At 41.2% G+C, this 25,083-nt stretch overlaps 1 protein-coding gene across 3 annotated transcripts; it reads left to right on the top strand.

The window, feature by feature from the left end:
* The first annotated feature begins 13,945 nt into the window (after positions 1-13,945).
* LOC306929169 (bactericidal permeability-increasing protein-like) lies at positions 13,946-25,012 on the top strand. 3 transcript variants are annotated; one of them, XM_079509591.1, is made up of 17 exons: positions 13,946-14,041; positions 18,010-18,078; positions 20,110-20,227; positions 20,336-20,450; positions 20,572-20,703; positions 20,797-20,952; positions 21,103-21,166; positions 22,671-22,731; positions 22,818-22,909; positions 23,037-23,213; positions 23,298-23,357; positions 23,440-23,607; positions 23,836-23,903; positions 23,994-24,036; positions 24,298-24,361; positions 24,464-24,540; positions 24,670-25,012. In XM_079509591.1, the coding sequence occupies exons 3-17, from the start codon at positions 20,125-20,127 to the stop codon at positions 24,709-24,711; spliced, it is 1,422 nt and encodes a 473-aa protein (XP_079365717.1). In that variant the 5' UTR covers positions 13,946-14,041; positions 18,010-18,078; positions 20,110-20,124; the 3' UTR covers positions 24,712-25,012. The 3 variants fall into 3 exon arrangements, with proteins under 3 accessions (XP_079365717.1, XP_079365719.1, XP_079365718.1); XM_079509593.1 differs by having other exon boundaries at positions 13,970-14,041; positions 18,014-18,078; XM_079509592.1 differs by lacking the exon at positions 13,946-14,041 and adding an exon at positions 17,704-17,824.
* The last annotated feature ends 71 nt before the right edge of the window (positions 25,013-25,083 follow it).

The following is a 25,083-nucleotide window of genomic DNA, read 5'->3' as shown; positions in this document are numbered from 1 at the left end:
ACTTTCCTGCCATTTCACTTTAACAACCTGGTGGAGTGTCTAGCACAGTGACAGAGATTTCCCTCCCCGCAGAGCTTTCCACCCTCGAACATGGATAATTGTGTTCATTGATGCGACCAGCCAAGCTATAGGAATCTCGGAGGTGGTCAGGTACTTTACTTCTATTACCTAGGCTGTGGATGGCTTTTTATTATTTTTTACATTTTGTGTGTGTGTGTGTGTGTGTGTGTGTGTGTGTGTGTGTGTGTGTGTGTGTGTGCGTGCGTGCGTGCGTGCGTGCGTGCGTGCGTGCGTGCGTGCGTGCGTGCGTGTATTGATTGTAGAAAATACATATGCAGTGCATAAACATGGCAATTATCTTTTGTTTTGATGGAGAATTTGACAGAAAAGAAGTCTAAGTTATTTTGCGATCACCAATTCTGTGAGCACAAAATCAGAGGGTCAGAGACACTCCTGCAGAGGCCCTGGGCCTGCAGGATCACATGGAGCTCAACCACATCCATGAGCTCAACACAGGCCCTTCCTGTGACTACCTGGGAAAGACCTGCAGGACAGTGGGTGCACTATAGGCAGCAAATGTGTTGAAAACACATAATTCCTGATTAGACACCAATCACACCATCCTCTTTGTTATAACTCCTTTAATGCATCGGCTTCATCAAAGAACCAGGGCAGTGTGAGCCGTTGAGTTGCAGCTTGGTAATCAGTGACAGAGCAAGCGCTTACTGCAAAACAATGGTGTACGTTGCTTTCTATGTGTAGCCTACTTTCCAGCAAAAGCGACATTTTTGCTTTTGGTGTTTTTAAGGAGGTGCTCATTTTGGTTAAGACAAGCGCAATTAATATAGGCAGAATGTTAATGACTCTTACACAACATGATTATACAGACCTGTGAAAAGGGTTGGTATTCACCACAGTACCTGTGCAAATATAGCTGCTTTCTTCTAACTTTTGTTCAAGCTGTCACCCTTTCATGACTCACTCATCTGTTTATGAAAAACAGTCACACCTCCAAACCATTTTCCTCCTTATGTGTACAAAGTCTGTTGTGAAATGATAAGGCTGGCGCTGCAACGTGATTCACAGTGTTTTCAGAGAGACTCAAAGGAGAACTCCAGCATCCTGTCTCTCCTCGGTCTGATCCCCTCCACTCTGCTCTCCTCCCTCCTATCTTTGGGTCAGGTCATGGCTATCCCCCCCCCCCCCCCTTCTCATTTGTTCCACCAGTACATGACCTCTCCTGTGGTACTGGAGCAAGAGGTGAAAGCCACTCTGTATGGTCAACACAGTGGTAATGCATGCCTGTTAATCTACACTGTATGAAGAGGTTCTTGCAAAACGAGATATCTAGTCTGACAAAATGATCCTAATTACTGTTTTATAGCTGTCATTAGGTGGAAATCTTTATTTTGGGATATTGAATGATGTACAGAATAAGGAAGTGAACATTTTAAACCAGCACAGCTCACACACACCATGCTCCTGAGCTACTGTATGTGACTGAGTTATACAGAGTCATGTAGAGGGATTTCCTGTTTCTACTTTCAGGATAGATATTTCAGGAAAGCAGCATTCAGGGCATGTGTAACACGTGTGTGCGCGCGCGCACGCACGCACGCACGCACGCACACAATTTTAATAATGTATTTATATCCACATAAGAGATACAATACAGGGACACAAATATTTACAAGGTGCTGTACAGATGCAATCAGCAAATCCCAGACAAATACCCACACACCCTTCAGGGGTACAAGTAACAGCGTCTTAGTAGAAGAGATTGCACAGAATTTTGCAAGCCGTTTAGCTGCTTTTTTTTGGCATCCCAAGTTGTTGGAAGCCTCTTACAACCAACCTATGTACATGTCCTGTTGTGAACTTGAACATCGGCTATTTTTCAGTGGGTGACATCATCACACAAATAAGTACAAAATGCCTAATCCTAATCGCAACCTGAATCTTTTCCTAATTGTAAATCTAATAAAGTTTGTTTCAATCACAAAACAACCATTTATCTTGTGAGAACCAGGAAAATGGTCCTAGCAATATATATCTCTCAAATTCTACTATTACTACTAGTGGGGATAATCTGCCGGCACAACTCAAGTATAGTAATACAAGTACAGGCACGCATGCGCACTCACACACACACACGCACGCATACGCGCACACGTGTATACACACACACACACACACACACACACACACACACACACACACACACACACACACGCGCATACAGGCGAGGGTCAGAAGGAACATGTCCATGTTATACCGCACCATTCATGTGTGTGTCTGTCCGGACAGGCCTCAGCACAACGCTGCTCTCCCACAGCTGCACAGGAAATCAACCATGGGATCCTGAACCTCGAAGCACGCAGCAACCTACATCTGTCTCACCACAACAAACCCACTCACTTAAAGAGATAGTTCACCATAGTTCACCCCCCAAAATGTTCCTATCGATTACTCCCGGATACTGGAATTCATGGATATTTTGTAGTTGTTCTCGCATTGGCTTAGGAATGCGACAAAAACAGGGATAATGTGGTTAATACAAGACGAGGACAGAGATCCACCACATTTAGCTTGAAATATTTGAAAATTTGAAATAAATCTTTAAAATGACCCAAAAGAATTGCATGCTCCCGTTTAATGTCCTTTTAGAGCTGCTTCCAGGATCAGGGTTGCATAAAAACTAAAAGCTACCCTCTCAAATTCTGTGAACGTACGAGGGGCGGTAAAAAGAGGCAGGCTCTGGTAGTGGAGGTTATAATGAATTTGACTTCAATTAAAAATGCAATTTAAATGGTCAGGGAGATAACTTGTGAGCAAGAGGAACATTTGTCCCGAGGGATGTGCTACAGCAAAAAGTAAGGTCTTGGGGCCAGTTGCGGCCCACATTAAGTCCACATGAAAAGGTATTTGACTAGAAACCACTCAGTCCATTTTCACTGTACTAAAAAAGAGTGCACAAATTATTTTTACAGTACAGTACAGCCCCCCATAAAATGCAGGCAGACCAAATTAGGTTCAATTCACGTTTCACAACATAGCCAGATGATCAGAGAACTCTGCCTAGTGCCTACTGATAGATTTGGCGACATCTAAATCAGTAGGGCTACGGTAAAACTGTGTGGAAACAATTCAGAAATGAGAAAATTCTGAATAATAGGACTTATCATGATTGGATTTCAGTGCAATGGGTGTAGGCCTACTCTACGTTTGCAAGGGCTGGTTTTATCCTCTGTTCAAGCCCATACATTGAATTTAGATTTCCCCAGCCATATCAGTAGTCGAAGATCTCTTGTCGCCTGTGCTAGATGAAGCTTGATGTAGCTTAGTGAGTAGAGAGGCTGTCTCATAATCAGAAGGTCCGTTCACCTCCAGACCTCCCCATGTTTGTGTCAAAGTGTACCTGAGCAAGACACGAGCAAGCGCTCATCCTGACCATCGGAGCAGCCATCAGCTGGGTGAAGTTGAAACGGAATCTCCTGAATACGAATTTTGGGGATTAATGCATACAAAAAAAAGAACAAAAAAAAAAGATATGCGGTCATACGTAGTAGTAATATTAATCCTCCAGGGAATTTGAAATGACCCAGCTAATTCTGTGGCAAGCCAGTTTTCGAGATATCTTGTTGAATGTGTTGAACCAACTGACATTGCCATCCTTAGACCACACACACACACACACACAGGGCTAAAAGTATATATGTAATTATATTATATAATAGCCCTCATTATAATATCAAGGAATCTGACAATTTAATTACTGTAAATGTCCTGAGATTGCAGAGATTGTGAGTTCCTTCTCTGGGTGAGTTAGTGTATATATAGCTCTCAATGTCATGAGATTGCTATGAAGTCCTGTACTGTAACAGAAACTTGTTTGATTAATCAGAATTTGTGAATCTCAGACAAAATTTCAAAGCACTGACTTTGATGTTTAGCTATACTGAGAGCACTGAATGTGTTGAAAAGATTTAATGTTGAGAACTTCACATTTATATGATAAAAGATTAACCAACAATATTCGATTGGTTCCTGCCGACCCAGTCAGTACCACCTGTGGGCATTCATAACACTTATAGGTAGGTATGTTAATTATTTGGGAATATTTGGCTTCTTACTCTCAATTTTCTTTTAGTGTTGTACAAAGGTTCTGAGAGATTTTAGGCTAAAATGGTTGCAGAAGACGTTTTGAGGCAGGCAGGCGCCAGGCAGATGAAGATGTTCTCAACGTCCATTTTATTGGAGAGAGAGTACAGTTGCTCCAACAACTCCCCAATATCTCCTTAATGTACAGTGTAGTGGTGCAAATTTGCAAAATACACCTCGTTAGCATATATGCAATCCATCCATCAATGTTCAACCGCTTATCCAGAGTCGGATCGTGGGGGCAACAGTTCCAGCAGAGAGCTCCAGACTTCCCTTTCACGGGCAACATTAGCCACTTCGTCCTGGGGATCCCGAGGCGGAGGCGTTCCATGGGCAGTGTGGAGATATACCCCATCTGGTCCTTGGTCTGCCCGGGGCCTCCCCCCACAGGGACATGAAACGAGGACCTCCATAAGTCCCTATAGGGAGAAACTCGGGACTCAGGAGACCTTCGTACTAGATGCCCGAACCACCTTTAGCTGATTCCTTTCTACGTGAAAGAACAACAGATCTACTCACTCAACTAGCACAGAACATTTTACTGTAGGTTCTGGGATGTTGTAGCACAGTCATGTCTCTGGGTATTACCTTGGATATTCAAAAATAGCCCATTTACAAGCTCACAACACAACTAGAAAAAGTGCCCTTCTGGGCACAGGTCTCCACCAGGAGGATAGGAGTGTGTGTGTGTGATGTTTGGCAAAATGTTTAGGAGCAATATAAACGTGTGTGTGTGTGTGTGTGTGTGTGTGTGTGTGTGTGTGTGTGTGTGTGTGTGTGTGTGTGTGTGTGAGTGTGAGTGTGTGTGTGTGTGACGCGGCTTGGCCTGTTGTAGCGCCGCCCACCATGAGGCTGATTTGAAAACTGTCAAGTGGCATTTCTTCCAAAGCCTAGTGGGAATATGCATGCACAGTTTCACCACAATCGGACGCTGTGTTGAGTAGTTGTGGCGATTTGTACAAAACGGGTACAAAGCGGGCTACTCCTGAAAAGTTTAGAAGCCAATCGTAGCTAATGAGGGTGGATTATGAGAAATCAAACAAACCCGTCTTGATCACATGACTATGAAGAGCATGTGTACCGATTTGCGTGAAATTTGGATAAAATCTGAAGGAGTAATATTACAAAATGTGTTTGACATATGTCGGCCTCCTGGTGGCGCTATAAAGAGCAGATGTGAAAAATTCCAGGCTAAGGTTTTTCCTTGGCCTCTAGGGAGTTGGCATACAAAGTTATCCACAGATCCGTGCAGTTAGAGGTAAAAACACTTTTCGGCCAGTTATAGCGCCACCATGAGGCTGAGTTGAAAATGTTCATTTGGCATTTCTTCCTCGGCCTAGTGGGAATGTGTGTGCACAATTTCACGGAAATCACACGATGTGTTCATGATTTGCAGCATTTTGTTTGAAACTGAGCACTCCTGCGAACTTTGGAAGCCAATCTTAGCCAATCAGGATGGAGTCTGAGAAATCTGAAAGACCCGTTTCGTTGAATGGCTCTAGAGAGACTGTGTACCAATTTGCGTGATGTTTGGACAAAATCTGTAGGTGTACTGTCCAAAAACTTGTTTTGCACAAAGTGGCCTCCTGGTGGCGCTATAACAGGCCGTTCTGGAAATGTTGGGGCAGAGGTTCATCGTTGGCATCCAGGGAGTGTGAGTGCAAAAGTTGGCATCGACCGGGTTAACGGTGCCGGAGATTAGCTGTTCACAGACGGAAGGACGGACGGACGGACGGACGGACGGACGGACGGACACACACACGGACGGACGGACGGAGTGCAAAACATACTCTCTCCCCATGCCTTCGGCCTGGTGGAGACAATTATGTTTGAGATGTGACATGTTCACTTGTAGATGGACGGTCTATGGTGTGGTGGCATGCACATAGAACTCCATTTGCGTATGCCCATGTATGTGACATGACATCAGCAGAGTAGTGTTCTTAAATGGGGAAATACACAGTAGCCTACATAATGCTATTTCTGATGACATCAGGGATCCCTGTATCTCCATATTTAATCAACCAACTTGCATCGTTACCCATTTACAACTCACCGGAGTTCCGGGCAGAGGTCTAGTTTTGTTAATGAAAGAAATAAGAATTAGACATTACATCTACTTTCTTGTCACTGTTTAGGTCCAGTACCGTACAGTACACTCACTGCCAACCCAGAAGAAAAACAGAATATATTTGCAGTGGGCATAAGCCTGCATGGGTGTGTAATTGAGCATGAAATTCTGAAGTTACCAGAGTGCCATTCCCTTGCACTGTTTTTATCAAAACAGATGATAACCCCCCAGCCAGGGTCTATATACATAATATCCATTACCCTCAAACTGTGTTGGTTCAATGGACCTCACAGAATAAAAGATCAATATGTCAGACAGGGTAACCAACTCAGTCGCTTGTGGTTTAATGATTTTTGACCTTTTTCTATATGTCGTTTCATCTCTATCTCATTTTACATTTTTATCACAGTCTTATTATCTACAGTGTGCTACACTGTACATATCAATGGAAATACTTTGTAACTAATATTATGTACAAGGGCATAACACCACATTATACTGTAAGTGCACACCTGGTATGCTAAATTCTAACAATATCTACAAATTTATGAAAATAATACTTTTAGGAGTGCTCCACAGAGCATATATCTCAGATATGGAAACTTATGGAATCAATACCACAAATGATGCATCATATAAGCCTAATTTAAAAAAATATATATATAATATTTTAAGGATTGTGTAGAGCAGTGGTTCCCAAACCTTTTTGGCCATGCACCCCGTTACCTCCCGACCTAGCTGATGCACCCCCCACATGGAAATATATATTGCATAAGCTATATAGAGACATATACTGTATTTCCTTTTTATCCACATATATGCACATATATGGCATAATATATGCAGTATAGGCTATATTCTGCATTACTTGCCATATATTGGCATAATATGTTCATATATTTAAAATGAAACCATATAGCACCACCATTAGACGTTTCATGTCGCGCACCCCTATGATGTCAGTTGTCTATAACTCTCACCTCGCCTCTGACAGAGACATGCCATAAAATATATTTATTAATGTAGTTTAACATACTGTAGTTTGTAGCCCATGCTAGAGGCCAGGTTCTGAGGATGGCAAATTGGTCCATCTATCTGTGTAACACTTGGTTGGCTCCCAATAACAAGATATCTCGAAAACTACCGGTATGCCATGGAAATTGCTGTGCTCCTTTATGATTCTGCTTTTATTATGACTAATTTGACGTTATTACATTTTGACAACTTTGATTGTTGTCACAGTGTTTAACCCATTCTGGGCGGGAACCCCTTTTGGTGTTAGCATCATTATGCTTTAGCTATTGAAAAATAGCAGATCTACAAGCTCATAGCGCGCCACCGAGTGGCGCGCTACGAGCTTGTAGGTCTGCTATTTTTGAAAAATCGAAGAATGACTGACATAGAAACATAGCTTTTTCAGAAAACTGTCAGGATGTAGAAGACATTTTTAGAATCTGATCTCAGGTCAGGAGGCTCTACTTCATTGCATTTATTGTCCCACTGTATTGTAAGTGCATGTGACAAAAAAACCCTAAACTAAACCTTGGAGTAGCACAACCTCTAGAACTTAAACCTGTATTGGTATATGTTTCTTTTTTTGTTTGTTTGTTTGTTTTTTACATCTGATGTACAGTAGTAGTTTTTTTACAAGTGATGATCCAAAAACTACGCCTACCAGTGTTTGTCCTCCAGAAGGAGTGCTGGATGAGAGGGCATGGCCGTGAGCCCAGGTCAAACTACGCCTACCAGTGTTTGTCCTACAGAAGGAGTGCTGGATGAGAGGGCATGGCCGTGAGCCCAGGTCAAACTACGTCTAACAGTGTTTGGCCTCCAGAAGGAGTGCTGGATGAGAGGGCATGGCCGTGAGCCCAGGTCAAACTACGTCTAACAGTGTTTGGCCTCCAGAAGGAGTGCTGGATGAGAGGGCATGGCCGTGAGCCCAGGTCAAACTACGTCTAACAGTGTTTGGCCTCCAGAAGGAGTGCTGGATGAGAGGGCATGGCCGTGAGCCCAGGTCAAACTACGTCTAACAGTGTTTGGCCTCCAGAAGGAGTGCTGGATGAGAGGGCATGGCCGTGAGCCCAGGTCAAACTACGCCTACCAGTGTTTGTCCTACAGAAGGAGTGCTGGTTGAGAGGGCATGGCCGTGAGCCCAGGTCAAACTACGCCTACCAGTGTTTGGCCTCCAGAAGGAGTGCTGGATGAGAGGGCATGGCCGTGAGCCCAGGTCAAACTACGCCTACCAGTGTTTGTCCTACAGAAGGAGTGCTGGATGAGAGGGCATGGCCGTGAGCCCAGGTCAAACTACGCCTACCAGTGTTTGTCCTACAGAAGGAGTGCTGGTTGAGAGGGCATGGCCGTGAGCCCAGGTCAAACTACGCCTACCAGTGTTTGGCCTCCAGAAGGAGTGCTGGATGAGAGGGCATGGCCGTGAGCCCAGGTCAAACTACGCCTACCAGTGTTTGTCCTACAGAAGGAGTGCTGGATGAGAGGGCATGGCCGTGAGCCCAGGTCAAACTACGCCTACCAGTGTTTGTCCTCCAGAAGGCGTGCTGGATGAGGGCATGGCCGTGAGCCCAGGTCTCACAGCTGCATGGCACTGCAGGGGCACAGACAGCCCTTCTCTCCAGGGCACATTGCGCCTTTTATGCCTTACACACTGAACCATTGATGTAGCCCCTCCCCCATCACTACTGAGCCAATGCAACTCAAGTCTACAAACTTTATTAATGGGACTTAATAGAGTTACAGCATCTTTGATGGAAATGTACATTTTTCAAATTTCTACCTCAAAGCGCAACGTCATGAAAAACAAAACAAAAAAATTAAATTAAAAAAACACCTAATAACATATTCAACTGTCTACTGACTAACCTATATCTTTATCTAATAGGCTGAATGTACTGTAAAGTGATTTTACAGACAATAAAACAATCATATAACCTAGAATGCATGGCATGAAATTAGGATTGCATAGATTATTCAAAGCAAAACACAGTACAATAATGTACGATATATACCGTGTGAACATCCAAACAATTTAAAGAAGTGGCGAAAAAGAAAAACTAACCAGGTGCTCGACGGAGATATAAACAGGTGATGATGATTAAAAGGTGCTCACACGGATCAAACAGGATCAAGGCATAAAGAAAGAATAATCGATCCGGGCACTCAAGGTTAAAATGAGGAGGAAAGCCTTTATTAAATTAAAAAGGCAACTGCCAACATGTTTCGACCTAACCGGTCTTCATCAGGGCAAGAATTAATTTAAATTTTATAATTTAAATTTATAATTTAAAGAAGTGACTTATTATGCTGATCTAGTGAGCCTACATTATGTTTTTTAGGAAGAGTTCCAAAGTCTAAGGTCCTTTTGGAATTTAACCTTAAGTCCTGCTTGAAGACAACATTAGCATGCCTCAAAAACATGTCGCTCAAGTCCAAATTAAATTTGTAACTGGTTCAAGGAGCAAAATACAAATCAATACACTTTTAAAGTCAAATGACTACTAAAGATTAGTAATGTTTTATAGAATGGCATCACTGTTAAGTGTTACCATAAACTGAAACAATTCCATGCAGCCAGATCGGAGGTCACCAAAGCTTGGCAGATGAGAGTGAGGAAGTCTCCTGCTCTGCTCTTGTTCAGAGTCTCACTGAGTTTGGATACAGTCCTAGGAAATGAAGAAACATTGACAGTCTTTCTCTCTCATTTTCTTTCCCTTCCAGTTGCTTTCCTGTGGTCAGCTAGCATACTCTGTAAAGCCACTAAGCCAGCATTATCTGATTGATATTCACTTCATCTCTCCAGTGGCTGATGTGCCATCCTGCATGTCAATACATAGCTACGCTCTTTTATGATTCCTTCAGGATGCTCCTCTAATTTACTGTCCCTCGTGATGATTTTAACCAACGATTGAATATTTAGGGCATTGGTTCTCAAAGGGGGGTCCAGGGGCCCCCAGGGGTCCTGGGGGGGTTCCTGAGGGTACCCAGAAAAGTAGTTAAAATAGTCTATATGTTGCCTATTCAGAAATGGCAGATCTGAAAGCTCACAGCGCGTCATTTCAGTGCTGCAAGCTTGTAAATGGTATACTTTTGATACGTTGTGCACACGCCACACACACACACACACACACACACACACACACACACACACACACACACACACACACACACACACACACACACACACACACACACACACACACACACACACACACACACACACACACACACACACACACACACACACACACACACACACACACACCAGGTAATTGTTTTGGGGACTATCTCCTTATTTGATAGCTTTCATCAATGCTTATTCAGCCAATGAACAACTTGCAACAGACAGGTGTAATTTAAATGGTGGAAATAATTAACAGGGAGTTCAACACAACCATAACCATGACTGCAAATCAACGCCTTACTTCCTACTTACTCATGCATTGCATTCAATCAATCATCACATTGAGTTTATATGAGCATACTGCAGCTGTGTCTTTCTCAGTCTTTCTCACTCTAACTGAACAAAGTGTATCACTGTTGTTGGGCACAAACCTAGTATCTCCAAGTTTCACATTTGTATGTTTTCTTTGCAAATTAATGCCCTACTTCAGCACACAAGAGCATCGCACAATAGTAGTAAAATTGAGAGGTGTTTGTGTGCTTGTAGATGGGCTATTTTCACTACTTAAAGGAACGGTTTTGGACATACAAGGTTTCCACCCCCGACAGCAATGATATTCGCTATGAATGGAGATACTGTACATATATGTATATATATATCTCTCATATGTATATATATATCTCTCATATATATGTATATATATCTCTCATATATGTATATATATCTCTCATATATATGTATGAGAGATAGAAAGAGAGTGTGCACAATCCCACATCCCATATTAAGCAAACAACTTTACATTATTCCACCATTTGCCTTCTGATCTACCACTTATTGTACCCAAAACAAATGGTTTACTTCTCCTTATGAATAGAGACATTCATAATTTACACAAGTTAGGGGAACAATATCCTTGAGGCTATTTCATGCTGGAGGAAAAGCGTAATGAATTTCCCCACAGTATGACCACAGGGAGTTTAGGCCATCTGTGCCATCCCAATGCTTGATTGCCAAGCTATTTCCAAATGTCCTTTAGTAGGGAAGGTCAGTGCCATTACTTTTTCCTACTTGGTTTGGTCTGCTTGGTCTAAGGATTTAGGACTATTAGCCAGTAATAGCAAAGAAATCCCAATAGGCAATTATCAACCACCTGTACGTATTTGCATGACTTCTTTCATCTAAATCTATGCAAACACCACTGATTAAACATCGCTATGACTCAGATGAAATCCAATATACCTAATGGAGTGCAATATTAAAAGAACATGCACAGGAGTTAGATTTTACAGTGAGTTCTATTGGATCAGGCTGAAACCTTACCCAAATATGGAGTCATATACATCAAAGATATGAAGATTACGGACGTCACAGACTATCCACATGAAGTTTGAGGACCACATGAAGCCCTTGCATGAATTTCAACCACGTTGTTTTTAGACCCTAGTCTTGTTCTAATCCGCTATGTGGCTTCTAGTTGCTTATGATGTGTGGCAAGTGGAAAGTTTTGTCATGACATTCGCAGTTCCTGTGACATTACTGAGAGTATTGTATTTCAGCAAAATGAGTGAGTCACTAAGTGTACTGTAATTTGGCAGGCTAGATGGATCTATATAATTCCAATCACTAAGATTATCTATCAGAACTTGCACATAAAGAGAACTTGCACAGATCACAAAAATGGTATAAACATACCTATGTTTATCTATCTGCGTGATTCTGTCTGTCTATCTATACCATATCAATTCGACTAACACATTTTCATAGACTGAAATGTCTGTAGTGAATTTGCTTGTTTTTGTCATTGCACTTTATCCTTTGCTTGCAGGGTTTTCACAGATTTCACTGACTGCTACCATTGACAGGCAACACAGAGATCAAAACTGACATTACTAGAATTCAAAAGCTGTGGAAAAGTAATTACATTTGAATTCCAGGTCACATACTGTACCAGCAGACCTTATATCTCAGTTTTAAGGCATTCGTCTTGAAATATATCTTTGTGATAGCTACAGTTCAAAGAAAACATGCTTATTCCTCTGCCTGAAGTCATACTTTGTTGTAACTGGCTTGCTCACATTTAGTGCTCACACTCTCATCTCTATCTGAACAGACCGACTGTCCAGTTCCAGTTGCTTCTGATCAGGACATCAGCCGATAAGTGGGTCTATGATGAATTCCTGTTCTGATTCTTTGACTATATAGAAGTGTCTATTTGTACGTCTCTAAATGTTTTGATGAATTGAACATGGTGGACCCTCTTGTAAACAAGTGTAATGCTTAATTGGGTCGTCCACTCACAGTTAACAGTCTTTGTATTGAGTTTGTGCTTGAAATGTACTGTAATTCTGCAAACTGTTAATAAATATTTCAATCAATCAAAGTCTTGTCCCATATTTAAGAGAGACTGAATTAGAAGCTCTCTCTCTCTCTCTCTCTCTCTCTCTCTCTCTCGCTAGTGGAGAGAGCTCTGGGCCGATGGCCCATGGCGTAGACCTCCAGACTCCCAAAGTTTAGGTTAACTGATGTATAATATAATATTCAGTAAATAAACGCTTTCCCATATGCATTTTGTGCAGTAGCTTTTTGTGTTCTATGTTAGTCTAGGGCCTATAGCCCTGGTCCAGTGCTTATAGCGAGTCGGCCTTCACTGCATGTCCTCCCCCCATCTCTCTCCCCATCTCCTGTCAGTCTACTGTCTGTCCCTCCATAAAATATATAAAATAAAGACGAAAGACATAAAAAAAAAAAAAAATAGTACATTTTAGAGAGAAGCTGGGGAACTGAGAAGCTTCCCAGCCTGGAGAATAGACTTTCACCAACACAAAACAGGCTTTGTTTCGGTGATTAGCGGAGTAGTTTTGTTTATTTTCGGTAAAGTTGAACCCCTCGCATAGCAGTGAAATTTCTACCCTGTGCGCAGAGGCATTCCCGTTAGGGCGTTAGTGAGAGACTCGTTATAAGCACTGGACCAGGGCTAGGGCCTATAGGCGTATTACTTGATTTACAATAAGCCGTTGACAGCATCATTAACTTTTTCATGTTATTTTCATGTTGTCATAAATTTGGTTACAAAGCTGCTTTTGTTTCTTGGTGTGTAAAATAAAATGTATTATTTGTTGTTTGTTATTTTTCGAATAACACCTAGATGGCAGCATTGTACAAAAATAGGTTTTACTCTTATGTATGTACACAAGATGTAACTAATGTACAACCTTGAACCTTGCATTGTGTGGGAGTGCCATGAGTTGTGGTGTTGCGAGTTTCTTTTTTAGTAATGGATCCTGTTATGTCATTTCAAATTGGCTGATCTGCGCTACAATGGAGTTAATATGGATGATTTTGTTAGTGGCCCAACTTGTGATAAGTAAAGAAGGGGGGGCTGAAGCAAATCTTACACCCATTCCAGAACGCTTTGACATTCCTATCAGTAGGCAAGATAAGAAACAGTTGATGTGAAGGATTGGCTGTGACTGCTTTGGCGGAACATGGGATTGTTTGTTGTCAGTTGGTGTCTGCACATAGGGAGTGGCTATAAAGAAGAAAATCTCAAAGTAAAAAAGTTTGAGGAAGTAACTGAGGAGCGTGTTGCATTTAAATGTATTAGAAGTGAATGCAACAACGCCTCCACAGGCTCCACTCCGTAGCCTTCATCTGAGACTTTATCACCTGCTTTTGAAGTGAGTCGGAATAAATATTTGACTTGCTCCAGTCTTTTGTGAGGTGGGTGTGTGTGTGTGTGTATGTGTTGTACAAAGTCGTGACAATGTATAAATGGCCTAGAGATGTGGACACTCTTTCTGCAGTCCGTACTCAGTAGTAAAGCTCAAGCTCAAGACTATCTCCTGAAGATGGCCTTGATTTGCTTTTCTTGAAATCATGATTGACATACAGAAGACCATGGGGCTAGATGGTAAAAATGGTAAATGGACTGCATTTATATAGCACCTTTTCTAGTCTTTCCAACCACTTATGCTTTACAATCTACGTACTTCACCCATCACACACATACCACAACATTGGAACACTGTTACACATTATGTGTTCTAAGCGGTACACATTCACGATTCACGATGGCAGAGGCATCGATGCTCATCTGGAGCATTTAGGGGTTCTGAATTTTACTCAAGGACACTTAAACGCGCAGCCAGGGGGATCAAGGGAATCAAACCAGGAAGCTTCCGGCTCCCATACAGGCGGCAGCTCTATCTCCTGAGCTACTGCTGCCCAATGGTGTGTACTATATCAGAGTTGCCCTGAGGACAGGGTGTGTCCTCAGGGGTTGCACATCTGAACTAACCAGTAGCCAAGACTATTTTTCCCTCTACTTAGCCGATGCTCCAACATACCCCAAGACTTCTTACACCATCATCCCCTTCCCCCAAAATGTGAAAATCACAGGCCTCAATGATTACAGACCCGTAGCACAAACACACATTGTCAATTTGTCATAACATGCTTCAAGCAGGCCATCAAGGAATACATCTTCTCCATGCTACCAGCCACACACACTGACACAACCCCCTGCAATTTGCACATGAGAGCAACAGGTCCACAAGATGATGCAATTGCCATCACATTGCCCAAGACACCTTCCCAATTGGATGCCAAGGAGGGAAAATATGTGAGAATACTGTATTGATTTTAACATTTAATACCGTAGTGGCATGAGTCATGACTGAGAGGGTGGGATTCCACCTTCTGCAGATGGGTCCTGACTTGTTTGACAGGCAGATCCCATGCAGTCATAAATGTTGGGGACTCACACTTCTTACCTGACCCATTAACATGTAATGGGCACATCACAAAAGAACCTCAGCCCACTCCTATAGTCCATCTACACCAGCGACTGCATGGTCAAGCAGAGCTCCAACGCTATCATTATGTTCGCAGATGACACAATGGTCTCGGGCCTGATTACCAACAACAACATGGCTTATGCAAACAAAGTGGTGGCAAGAGAATAACCTTGAGCTCAATATTGAGAAAACAAAAGAGCTGGTCCTAAACTTTAGTAAAAGGGGTGCGCCCCATGTATGAAAAGTATATGAAAGTGACCCTGCCAAAGACACACAATACCAGCACTATTTGATACTGATTGCGAAAACTGAATTTAAAGGACGGGGCTTTATTTTGCAATACAGATTTGTCTGCCAGTACATTCCGACTCCCCCCCTTTCTCAGAATGATGAAGTTGGGAATACATGCACCACCCATTGTGCAATTTAAAATACTCCTGAGAACAGTATTGTTTTCAAAATACAAAACACTTTGAAGTTAATGTTTTCCCCCAAAGAGCTTTGTAGCAATTACATATTTACCAATGTTGGGAATTTCAATGTGAGAACCAACAAGTTCACAAAATGAAATAGGAAGTAAGTGTGTGTATATATTCATTGCATGTTTATACACGTTCCCAGAGGAACCGCTGGGCTACAGTTATGAAATGTACCAACTTGCTTGTATCGCCTGACAAGAGTCTGTTTTCCAACTGACTGAGGTGAGTAGCCTACAAATGATATGATATGATATAGTACTTTATTGTCAGTTCACACTGAAATTTGTCTTGCGACACAGCAGCCAAGTATGCAGAACACATATACACACATTTGACATAACACAAAGAACAAGACAATTTACATACATAAAGACATGAAGACAAGAGCAATATCCACCGCTTAGATTATCCTGTGGCTACTACAACTCCTGATTAAGCCTCAAGGTCGACTGGTGGACAAAGGACCTCTTTAGTCTGACCTTATTGTATGCTGGTACACCATATCTCCTTCCTGAAGGTAGCAACCTATATTCTCCATACAACACATGCTTAGTATTAGAGGTGATATTCCTTGCTAACCTTAGGATGCTGTTATCATACGTGGATGTATAAAGTTTCTGAAGTTGTTGTACAACAATCTTTGAACAAATGTTCAGTTGTTGCAGCAGTTGTGACTTTAGGGCTGCAGACAAACATCCATACCCAGTGGTACTACAGTACTGAAGAACACTCATAATAACAGAAGTGAAGAACAAAAGAAGAATCCGTCTACTAGCAGGCTACTACCAGGTGGTACTACAGTACTGAAGAACACTCATAATAACAGAAGTGAAGAACAAAAGAAGAATCCGTCTACTAGCAGGCTGCGGCAGCACCTAAATGGTGCCTTACACTATTGTGTTCTATAATATCACATTATTATTATGATGATTAACCTTCACTTTCATCAGTGTATAACTGGACAGGTCAAAATTAAATGTTAGTTCCCCATCTAATCAAAATGTTCTTAAAAATGTTAATGAACATTAAAATATTAATGAACCTTAATTATCCCAGAGTGTGTAGCGATGTCGTCTTTCACTGCAGAAAGACGTCTGAGAAGAGTTTTTTTCTGTATTTCTAAATTACAATATACCGTACATGTATTTTCATTAAATACATTCATTGGCACTGGTATTCGCATTTTGAGGGGGTATTTGTATACACATTTTAATGTATTTGTACCCAGTATATATTTATATACTGTGTATATCATGTTAAATAGCTCAATAAGAACAATACAAATCACATTTTCAGCCTGTACTAGAGTTCATCCCAGTGTCATGAACGCACTGGAATTGGACCAGGGTGCTGACAGTTAACATGTTCACATTTCTATGCAGCTTAAATAATAATAATTATTAGTGCCTAAAACAATGTCTACAAAAAAATATGGTGAGGCAGCCTTCTGCTTCTATGGGCCTACAGCCTAGAATAGACTTCCATTTCAACTTAGACACGCACCCTCTGTAGACATTTTTAAAGCTCAACTCAAGACTCACCTTTTTACTCTTGCTTTTAATTGAGTTTTAGTTTTAGTTGAGTTCTCTATTCTGACCTTTTGCGGTGTGCTCTGTTCCTCGTCCATCTATGTTTTTATGCTTTTATTTTGTTTGCTCTTTACCATTGTTTTATCCTTCTAACTGCTTGCCTGTGTTTTATTGCTATTTTTATGTACTGCCCTGTGAAGCACTTTGAGTTGCATTTATGTATGAAAGGTGCTATACAAATAAAGTTTATTATTATTATTATTATAATTGCTCCTTAATGATTAGTAAGGGAATTAATTCTTCTCAATTTCTGATAGGGTTGTTATTTTTTTGGAGAATCTATGCAGGTAAGTATGAGGCAGAGTTATTGACAGCAACATGCGAGAAGACAAATACACCTAATACTCCAGTACTGGAGCTATTCTGCTATTTGATGACGACACTGCAGGGCTTGGTCAAGGTCGCCAAGGTATTTAACCAGGTCCAGAATCAGGCGCAGGTGTTGAAGACCAGTGGCAGGAGGGCTGGTCGTTTGTGTACGTTTGACGGTTTATTTGTTTATGTATGCTAAAGTATAGGACACTAGCTACAGAGAATAAATAATTTGTGATCAACTCCAGCCACGTATTTTGTACATCAGTTTGCATTGAGCACACGTCTGAACTTTAATTCCTGGCCGTCAGCAACCAGACTTGCCAGACTTGTTTATTTTTGGCAAGCGAGTGAAGCGACACACTTGTACGACAAAGTATACATTTGTCCCCTATGCACTCTTCCTGATTCAGTAAAGTGAATTACAGACCATGTGTCTCTTTTCCCCTTTCACTCTGCCCTCTGTCAGCCAGGGTGACACATTTCCAGAGGAGAATCCTTGTTTGGCCTGCCACAACGCTGCCTATCGCCTTGTTGGGTAAGTACTGAATGCATAAGTGAATAGATGAGCCACCCCCTGAAGACATTTGCCTTTCATACCTGTAATGTAATTATAATTTATACCAACCCGGTCTTGATAATGTACCTCATAATTGTGGTGTAGCTGTCAATTAAATAATGAATTCTGTGCATGTCATACATTTGTCATGTATTTTGCACACACAAAAAAGAAAAATCGAATCCATTTTTAGCTTTTATGAATAAGTGCTTAGCATAGAATTCATGTTGTGAGGAGGGAATCTGGCATACGTCTTCTTAAGGAAGATGGCTTATGCTCTTTTACTTTAAATGCTCTGGATGCCTAGCTGGCAGATAAAAAATTGTATCTAGTAGCAATATTGTATCATTTAATAGCTAATATGTGTATTGTGTAATGCCTGTACTTAAGGGGAATGTAGTTCCTACATGCAAGTACTGTACTGGTTTATAGTTTCATAGTCAGGTTTTTAGATGTGAGGCAGATCCTAAAAAAGCCTTCGAAATCCTACCTAAGTTATCTGAACAATATGTTGCTATATACACACACACACACACAGGTATATATCGTCTGTCGGTGGAAAAGTCCAGAATTGCTACTTTTCAGGACTCAAATTCAAAAGCATCAAAAGTAGCAGATCTACAAGCTTGAAATGTGGCACGCTGCTACTTTTGATGCTTTGATGCTGATGATCAAGTAGGGAATTCATTTACGAAAAACACAAAAAGTTAGAATATGGAGAGAAGAGTTTCCGCCCGACGACAACAACAATATATCAGCATGGCTTTTTCATTCGTTAGGATTTAGAAGACATTGTCGAATTGGCCACATGTCCTAATGGGTTAAGGTAGTTATGTGCTCTCATCCATACTCCATAGTCATTTTAAAGCCTAGCTTGTACATTTTAAACGTAGCTTTTCGACACAATGTGATGACCCAGAAATGATTCAAACCAAGGCTCCCTGAATAGACAAACGGCTTTCCACAGAGTCCACAGGCAGTCACATGTGAGTGATTTAGGAAGTCAGCGCTGTCTACTAACTTTTTAACTCTATAAAAGCCTCAGTCTGTGATCCTACCATAAACCAAGTGCAGAAACTCCAGTCAAAACCGGCATATGTAGTTAAAATATGTATTTGTACATGTTCTGAATCTGCAAAGGGTTAATTTTTTTCAATATTCAATAACTTTCAGTAAATAAATAAATACATTTTGGATTGTGGCTTTAACCCATTCATACAAGCTCATAGTTTGAAAAAACGTGAAAATGTTGTGCTAATCTTTGAATATATATTCTTTCAGAGCGAACGTTTTTAACTCAAAACTTTGCTTCTGGGGGGTCCCTGGAACAACATATTTTCAGATGGGGGTCGGCGGCCAAGTACATATATTTCTGGAGGTCCTTGACATGAAAAAGGTTGAGAACCACTGTCATAGAAACATGAGGTTTTCAGAAAACTGTCAAGACATTTGTAGAATCGTCCCCAGGTCTTAGTGGGTTAATCTCATCTTAATTGAATAAAATGGTCATGTGCCTTTATTATTGACATCTACAACACTCAGTTCTTTCACAGGCCGGGGGTTAGAGAGGGACTGTAGTGTGTAGATATCTTCTAATTTGCTCTTTCGGATCTCCATACAGCTGCATTGTTTCTGCAAAAGAATTGACAATCTGTAGCCTATATTCAGTCTGTCTCTTAGATTATCTTGGTCAGGGCCACAATATTTCAGCATAACAAAATAAGACTGCCTGTGCTCTGAGAAGAAGCATTTTATGTGTTCCTCTTTTTTTATGAGGAAATTCCCCACACCAGAACAAGGAAGTCACGACCCTTCATCATTCCTGCTTACGGTCATATACATGTGACAATGGGCCATTGTTTGGAGTAGGAACTAATATAAAACTACTGAAAAATGGAACCTTTCATTATCATGTTCCTAAGGCAACAACAGTCTCACAAAAAACAAAACAAAGATCTAATAATACAAAGCACTGAACTTGAACATTGAAGATCCTTTTGTCCTCTCCAGGTCACAACTGTTGAGATGTTGTCATGGTCATGGTTTGCCCTCTTGGCTTTCATCCCTGTGACCTTGAGTGCCAATGCTGGGGTAAAGGTCAAACTAACAGAGAAAGGTCTTGAATATGGTAAGTCAGAGGAAAGCTCATCCCTATTCAGTCGACATGCTTTGCTGTCTCCAGAGTCATACATTATACATCATTTTCATCTAACTTTGCATGCTTGGCTGTGGACAGGTAAACAGATTGGGATGGCATCTCTCCAGCAGAAACTCAAAACCATCAAGGTCCCGGATATATCAGGGACACAGCGAGTGCCTCACATTGGCAAAGTCCAGTACAGTTTGTCAACGTAAGTAAGACAAATTCACCACTGCCTTCAAACGTCTCAAAGACTGGTTCTTTAAAGGTCAAAAGGTTTAAAGGCATCAGTCATAACAGAGGCTTCTCCCGTTCTGTATTGTATATTACAGAATGCAAATAGTTAATCTGGGATTACCTAAATCTGTCCTGGGGCTGGTGCCGGGGACAGGTGTCAGCCTGTCAATTGGCAATGCCTTCATCAATCTACATGGAAACTGGAGGGTACGATACTTACGATTCATGTGAGTTGCATTTACTGCCCTCTTAACTTAAGATAACTTAACAATAGTGGGATATTGTTGCAACACCACTGACTTCTCTCTTGCTCACAATAGAAAGGACAGTGGCTCTTTTGACCTGAGTGTGAATGGACTCACCATCACCACCAGCATTTCTATCAATAGTGACGAGACAGGCAGACCGACGGTCAGCAGTGTCAACTGTGAGGCCACTTTAAGTGGCGCTAGCATCAAATTCCATGGTGGAGCCAGGTATAAGCTATGAAAATTGAATACTGAATAAGGAAGTGTAATGCCTGATTTATACTTGGTTGTGGGCCATGTTGCGCACCAAAAACTGCAGATTTTTGGAAACAAATTTGACTCACCCGAATCCCATAATTGTTTCACTTCCTCTTCCAGCTGGCTATACAATCTCTTCAGCAAATTTATTGACAAGGCCCTACGGAGTGCAATGCAGAAACAGGTGAGACAAGTGGTTATTTCCAAGAAACTTTTGTATGCCTCTTTTTATCCCCCATTACCCCCATTAATCAACACTGGAGGTGATCAATATTCATCCTTGCAAAAACAGAACACAATCAGGGTCCTGCCCACCCAATCAAAAGTTATGGGGAATTTCGTTTTAGCCAATATTAAAAAAAAAATACCACAAAATGATCTGTACCATTTATCATTTCTGATTGGGTGGGCAGCATTTTTTGAGAAATTTAGACCCACCTGAACACCGTTTGCTATCAGTGCTGTTAACCGACAGGGTGCTGATGGAAATTGGGTTACTGTTGGTAAATCATAGTAAAGTAGTATGATATCAATAGTGACGAGATAGTGACAAGATATCTGAACGAGATTCGTTCCAATATTTCATATCAGAAGGAATTGGATAAAATCTCAGACCCCACCTTCTGACAAATAAAAGTTAAGTTTAGCTGGAATCGTCTCATGCAGAGGGAGACAAGTCTCTTTTGTTCCTAACTTTAAGAGGCCATTCATTGCAAATGCTCTGCATCCATTTTAGAGATTTAACGTTAACAATCTTTCCGGTGATAAAATGGCCACCAACGTAATCAAAAAAGTCAACCAAAGAACAAGATTACAGGATCTCCTCACTGGTCAACAAAAACACCTTGAAGACCTTAACAGGAGCCCTCGTACAAGGCTTCTTTGACTATGCATGCACCTCCTGGTACCACAGCACCTCAAAGGCCCTTAAAACTAGGCTCCAGACTTCCCAAAACAAACTGGTCAGGCTCCTACTTGGCCTCACCCCCCGAACCCACCTCACCCCTGCCCACTTTGACAGACTGGAATGGCTTAGGGTCGGCATCTTGCAATGGGTCTGGTCCACAAGATTCGATACTCCACCAAGATACCCATGTACCTGTCTAGATACTTCCTTAATGTTAACGAAGTCCATACCCACAACACCAGAGGGAGTGCAACGAACCATGTACAACCCAGATTCGGCACAAACAAGGGACTAAATTATTTTCGCTCCTATGCCACCAAAATGTGGAACAACAGTCATTAAGACATGCGAATCCCTTGACTCCTTCAAAACCGCTCTCAAAGGGCACCTACGGATGGCTGCAATTCGAAACTGGCCCCCGTAAAATCTGAATCCCCCCCCACCCCCCCTTTCCCTCACTGTATATGTTTCTTTTCCCTTTTTACCTCCATTATGATGAATTCCTGTTCTGTTCTTTGTCTATATAGAAGTGTCTATTTGTACGTCTCTAAATGTTTAGATGAATTGAACATGGTGGACCCTATTGTAAACAAGTGTAATGCTTAATTGGGTCGTCCACTCACAGTTAACAGCCTTTGTATTGAGTTTGTGCTTGAAATGTACTGTAATTCTGCAAACTGGTAATAAATATTTCAATCAATCAATCAATCAATCAATCAAAAATCAACTTATCACCAGCTGGTAGTCCAGTACTAATATAGAGGTCCGTTTTATTTTGCAGATCTGCCCCCTGGTGGCTGATGCAATATCTGAGCTGAACCCTCACCTGAAAACACTCAATGGTAAAATATAAGCCTGCAGAAACGTATTCATATTAGCTATGTGGATAAAGAAAAATGTTAATGTTGAACATAATATTACATTGCAGTTCTAGCCAAAGTGGACAATTATGCAGAGATTGAATACTCCATGGTGGCACCGCCGGCTATTTCCAAATCTTCTATAGATTTTAGTTTGAAGGTAAGATCAATAAGAAACTTTCTATCTCTGTGCATTTATCTGATGTCTGGTCAGTGGTTGCAAGATTCAATTTGTCCTGTTTCCATCTACCTCTAAGCCCATAATTCTGTCTCTGGTCTCTCTTTAGGGTGAATTCTACAACATTGGACATCATCAGGAGCCTCCATTTTCCCCGAGTGCTTTCTCCCTATCTCCCCAAGTCAACAACATGCTTTACATTGGTGTGTCATCCTTCACCATCAATTCTGGAGCCTTTGTGTACAACAAAGCCGGAGCTCTCAGTCTGTACATCACAGATGATATGGTGAGCTACCATCCTAATCAAAAATAAATCCACTTTCATGACATCAACTGAATGTCATAAGAGTTCTCAACTCTGTCTCGACAGATTCCGCCGAGCTCTCCCATCAGACTGAACACCAGAACCTTTGGAGCATTCATTCCACAGGTAATAGAATTACAGCTCCCTATTATTTCACTACTTCTTCTTATCAACGTTACATGTACAGTATTGGGATGTCTATTTTCAGATTGCCAAGCGTTTCCCAGGTCTGATGATGAAACTGCTCGTAAAGACAGTGAAGGACCCAAACATGACTTTTGAACCAAACAACATGACACTTCAAGTTACCAGTACGATAACAGCCTACGCCATCCAGCCCAACACAACGCTTTCTCCTTTGTTTATCCTAAACATGGTATGTTGAACCAAACTTCTACTTCTGCTAAGGCTGTTTCGGTGCAGGGAACCACAACGGTTTAGTGGACAACATTGTTTTTTCTCCAGCATTAGTACTAAAGAATGACAGAAGAATATGAACTGGAAACGAATGTAAAGTACTATAAATATCATTAACCTACGACACAGATACCCAGCCATCCTGTATTTGAGTGTACTTCTGAAGCTCACCATGTCATCTCTATAGGACGCAAGTGTCAGCACTCAACTGCATGTGACTGGGACGAAACTCGCTGGAGCCGTCACCCTGAACTCGTGAGTTCCTGTGAAATGCTTGTTCAAGTTAACGGCACACATTCACAAGTGCACACTTTGAACGTAATTATTTTTATCTCAATTGCACAGGATGGACATGACACTGGGGATTAGTTATGTGGGTGAATTTCAGGTAAGATACATACAATACTTAGTACTTACACTAAATATCTTCTCCAAAAATAGCCAAACTTCAAACTTACAATGAATCACATTAAAATTTTAGATCTGTTACTTTTGGCAAATGTGCCCTCGCCCCCCACTGAATAGGGATGCTATGGTTAAGTGGTAAAAATGAATAATATATACTGTATGCTCAGATTGTGTGACGTGATCTATTCTTCAGGTTAATCACATACACCAATCCACTATTATGTAACTATTATTGTAACAGGTCAAATCCCTTGACAACATCTTTTCAATGGTCCTGAAAGTGGCAGTGATACCGAAGGTTAATGGTGAGTTCTTTGTATGCTAGTCTGTATGTACATGGTGTACCGTGGTCTCGTTCAGTATCATTAAAATATATTGCTTCATTAACGTAAACGTGTCCCTCATAGCTCGCCTAGAAAAGGGATACCCACTTCCTTCCATTGGAAAGATGAACCTTGTGAACACCCAACTTCAAGTCCTAAAGGTAAGATACTCACCTCAGTGTGGGATCTTTAAAATCATGCTTGTGTTCTAAGAATTACATACTACTTTATGATCAGGGCAGGGACATGTAACCACTACCATTAATATCACCGTCTTCCTGTCTCTGCAGGACTGCATGCTGATTGGGACAGATGTTGAGTTTACAGAGTGAATGACACACTGGATTCTCCCACACAGTAAAGTCCTCCATGTTAAGTGTAAAAATCGTAATTTTTCATGTAGTCAAATTTACGTGGAGGATTTTAGTGCACAGCCTTTTGTCACCACTCCTCAAAACCCTCAACTGAAAGCCAGTGAACAGCTGCCATACACACAAGTAAATTACAATTATTAATTGTATTACAATTGTTGTATGTAATTCATGTAGTTTACATTTTGTATATACAAATATCCTGCAAATATTTTTTTTTCCTGTTTTCATGTAAGAATAAATAAAGCTTGGGTGATTCCTACCAACAGAGGTAGTTGCAATGACGATGAACCAAAAATACACATCCATTTCTGCAGGACAGAAAAAAAACCT

Source organism: Electrona antarctica, assembly GCF_951216825.1.
Source record: "Electrona antarctica genome assembly, chromosome: 9".
Taxonomy (NCBI): domain Eukaryota; kingdom Metazoa; phylum Chordata; class Actinopteri; order Myctophiformes; family Myctophidae; genus Electrona; species Electrona antarctica.
Note: the sequence above shows the minus strand (reverse complement) of the source record. Positions and strands in the feature narration are given on the sequence as shown.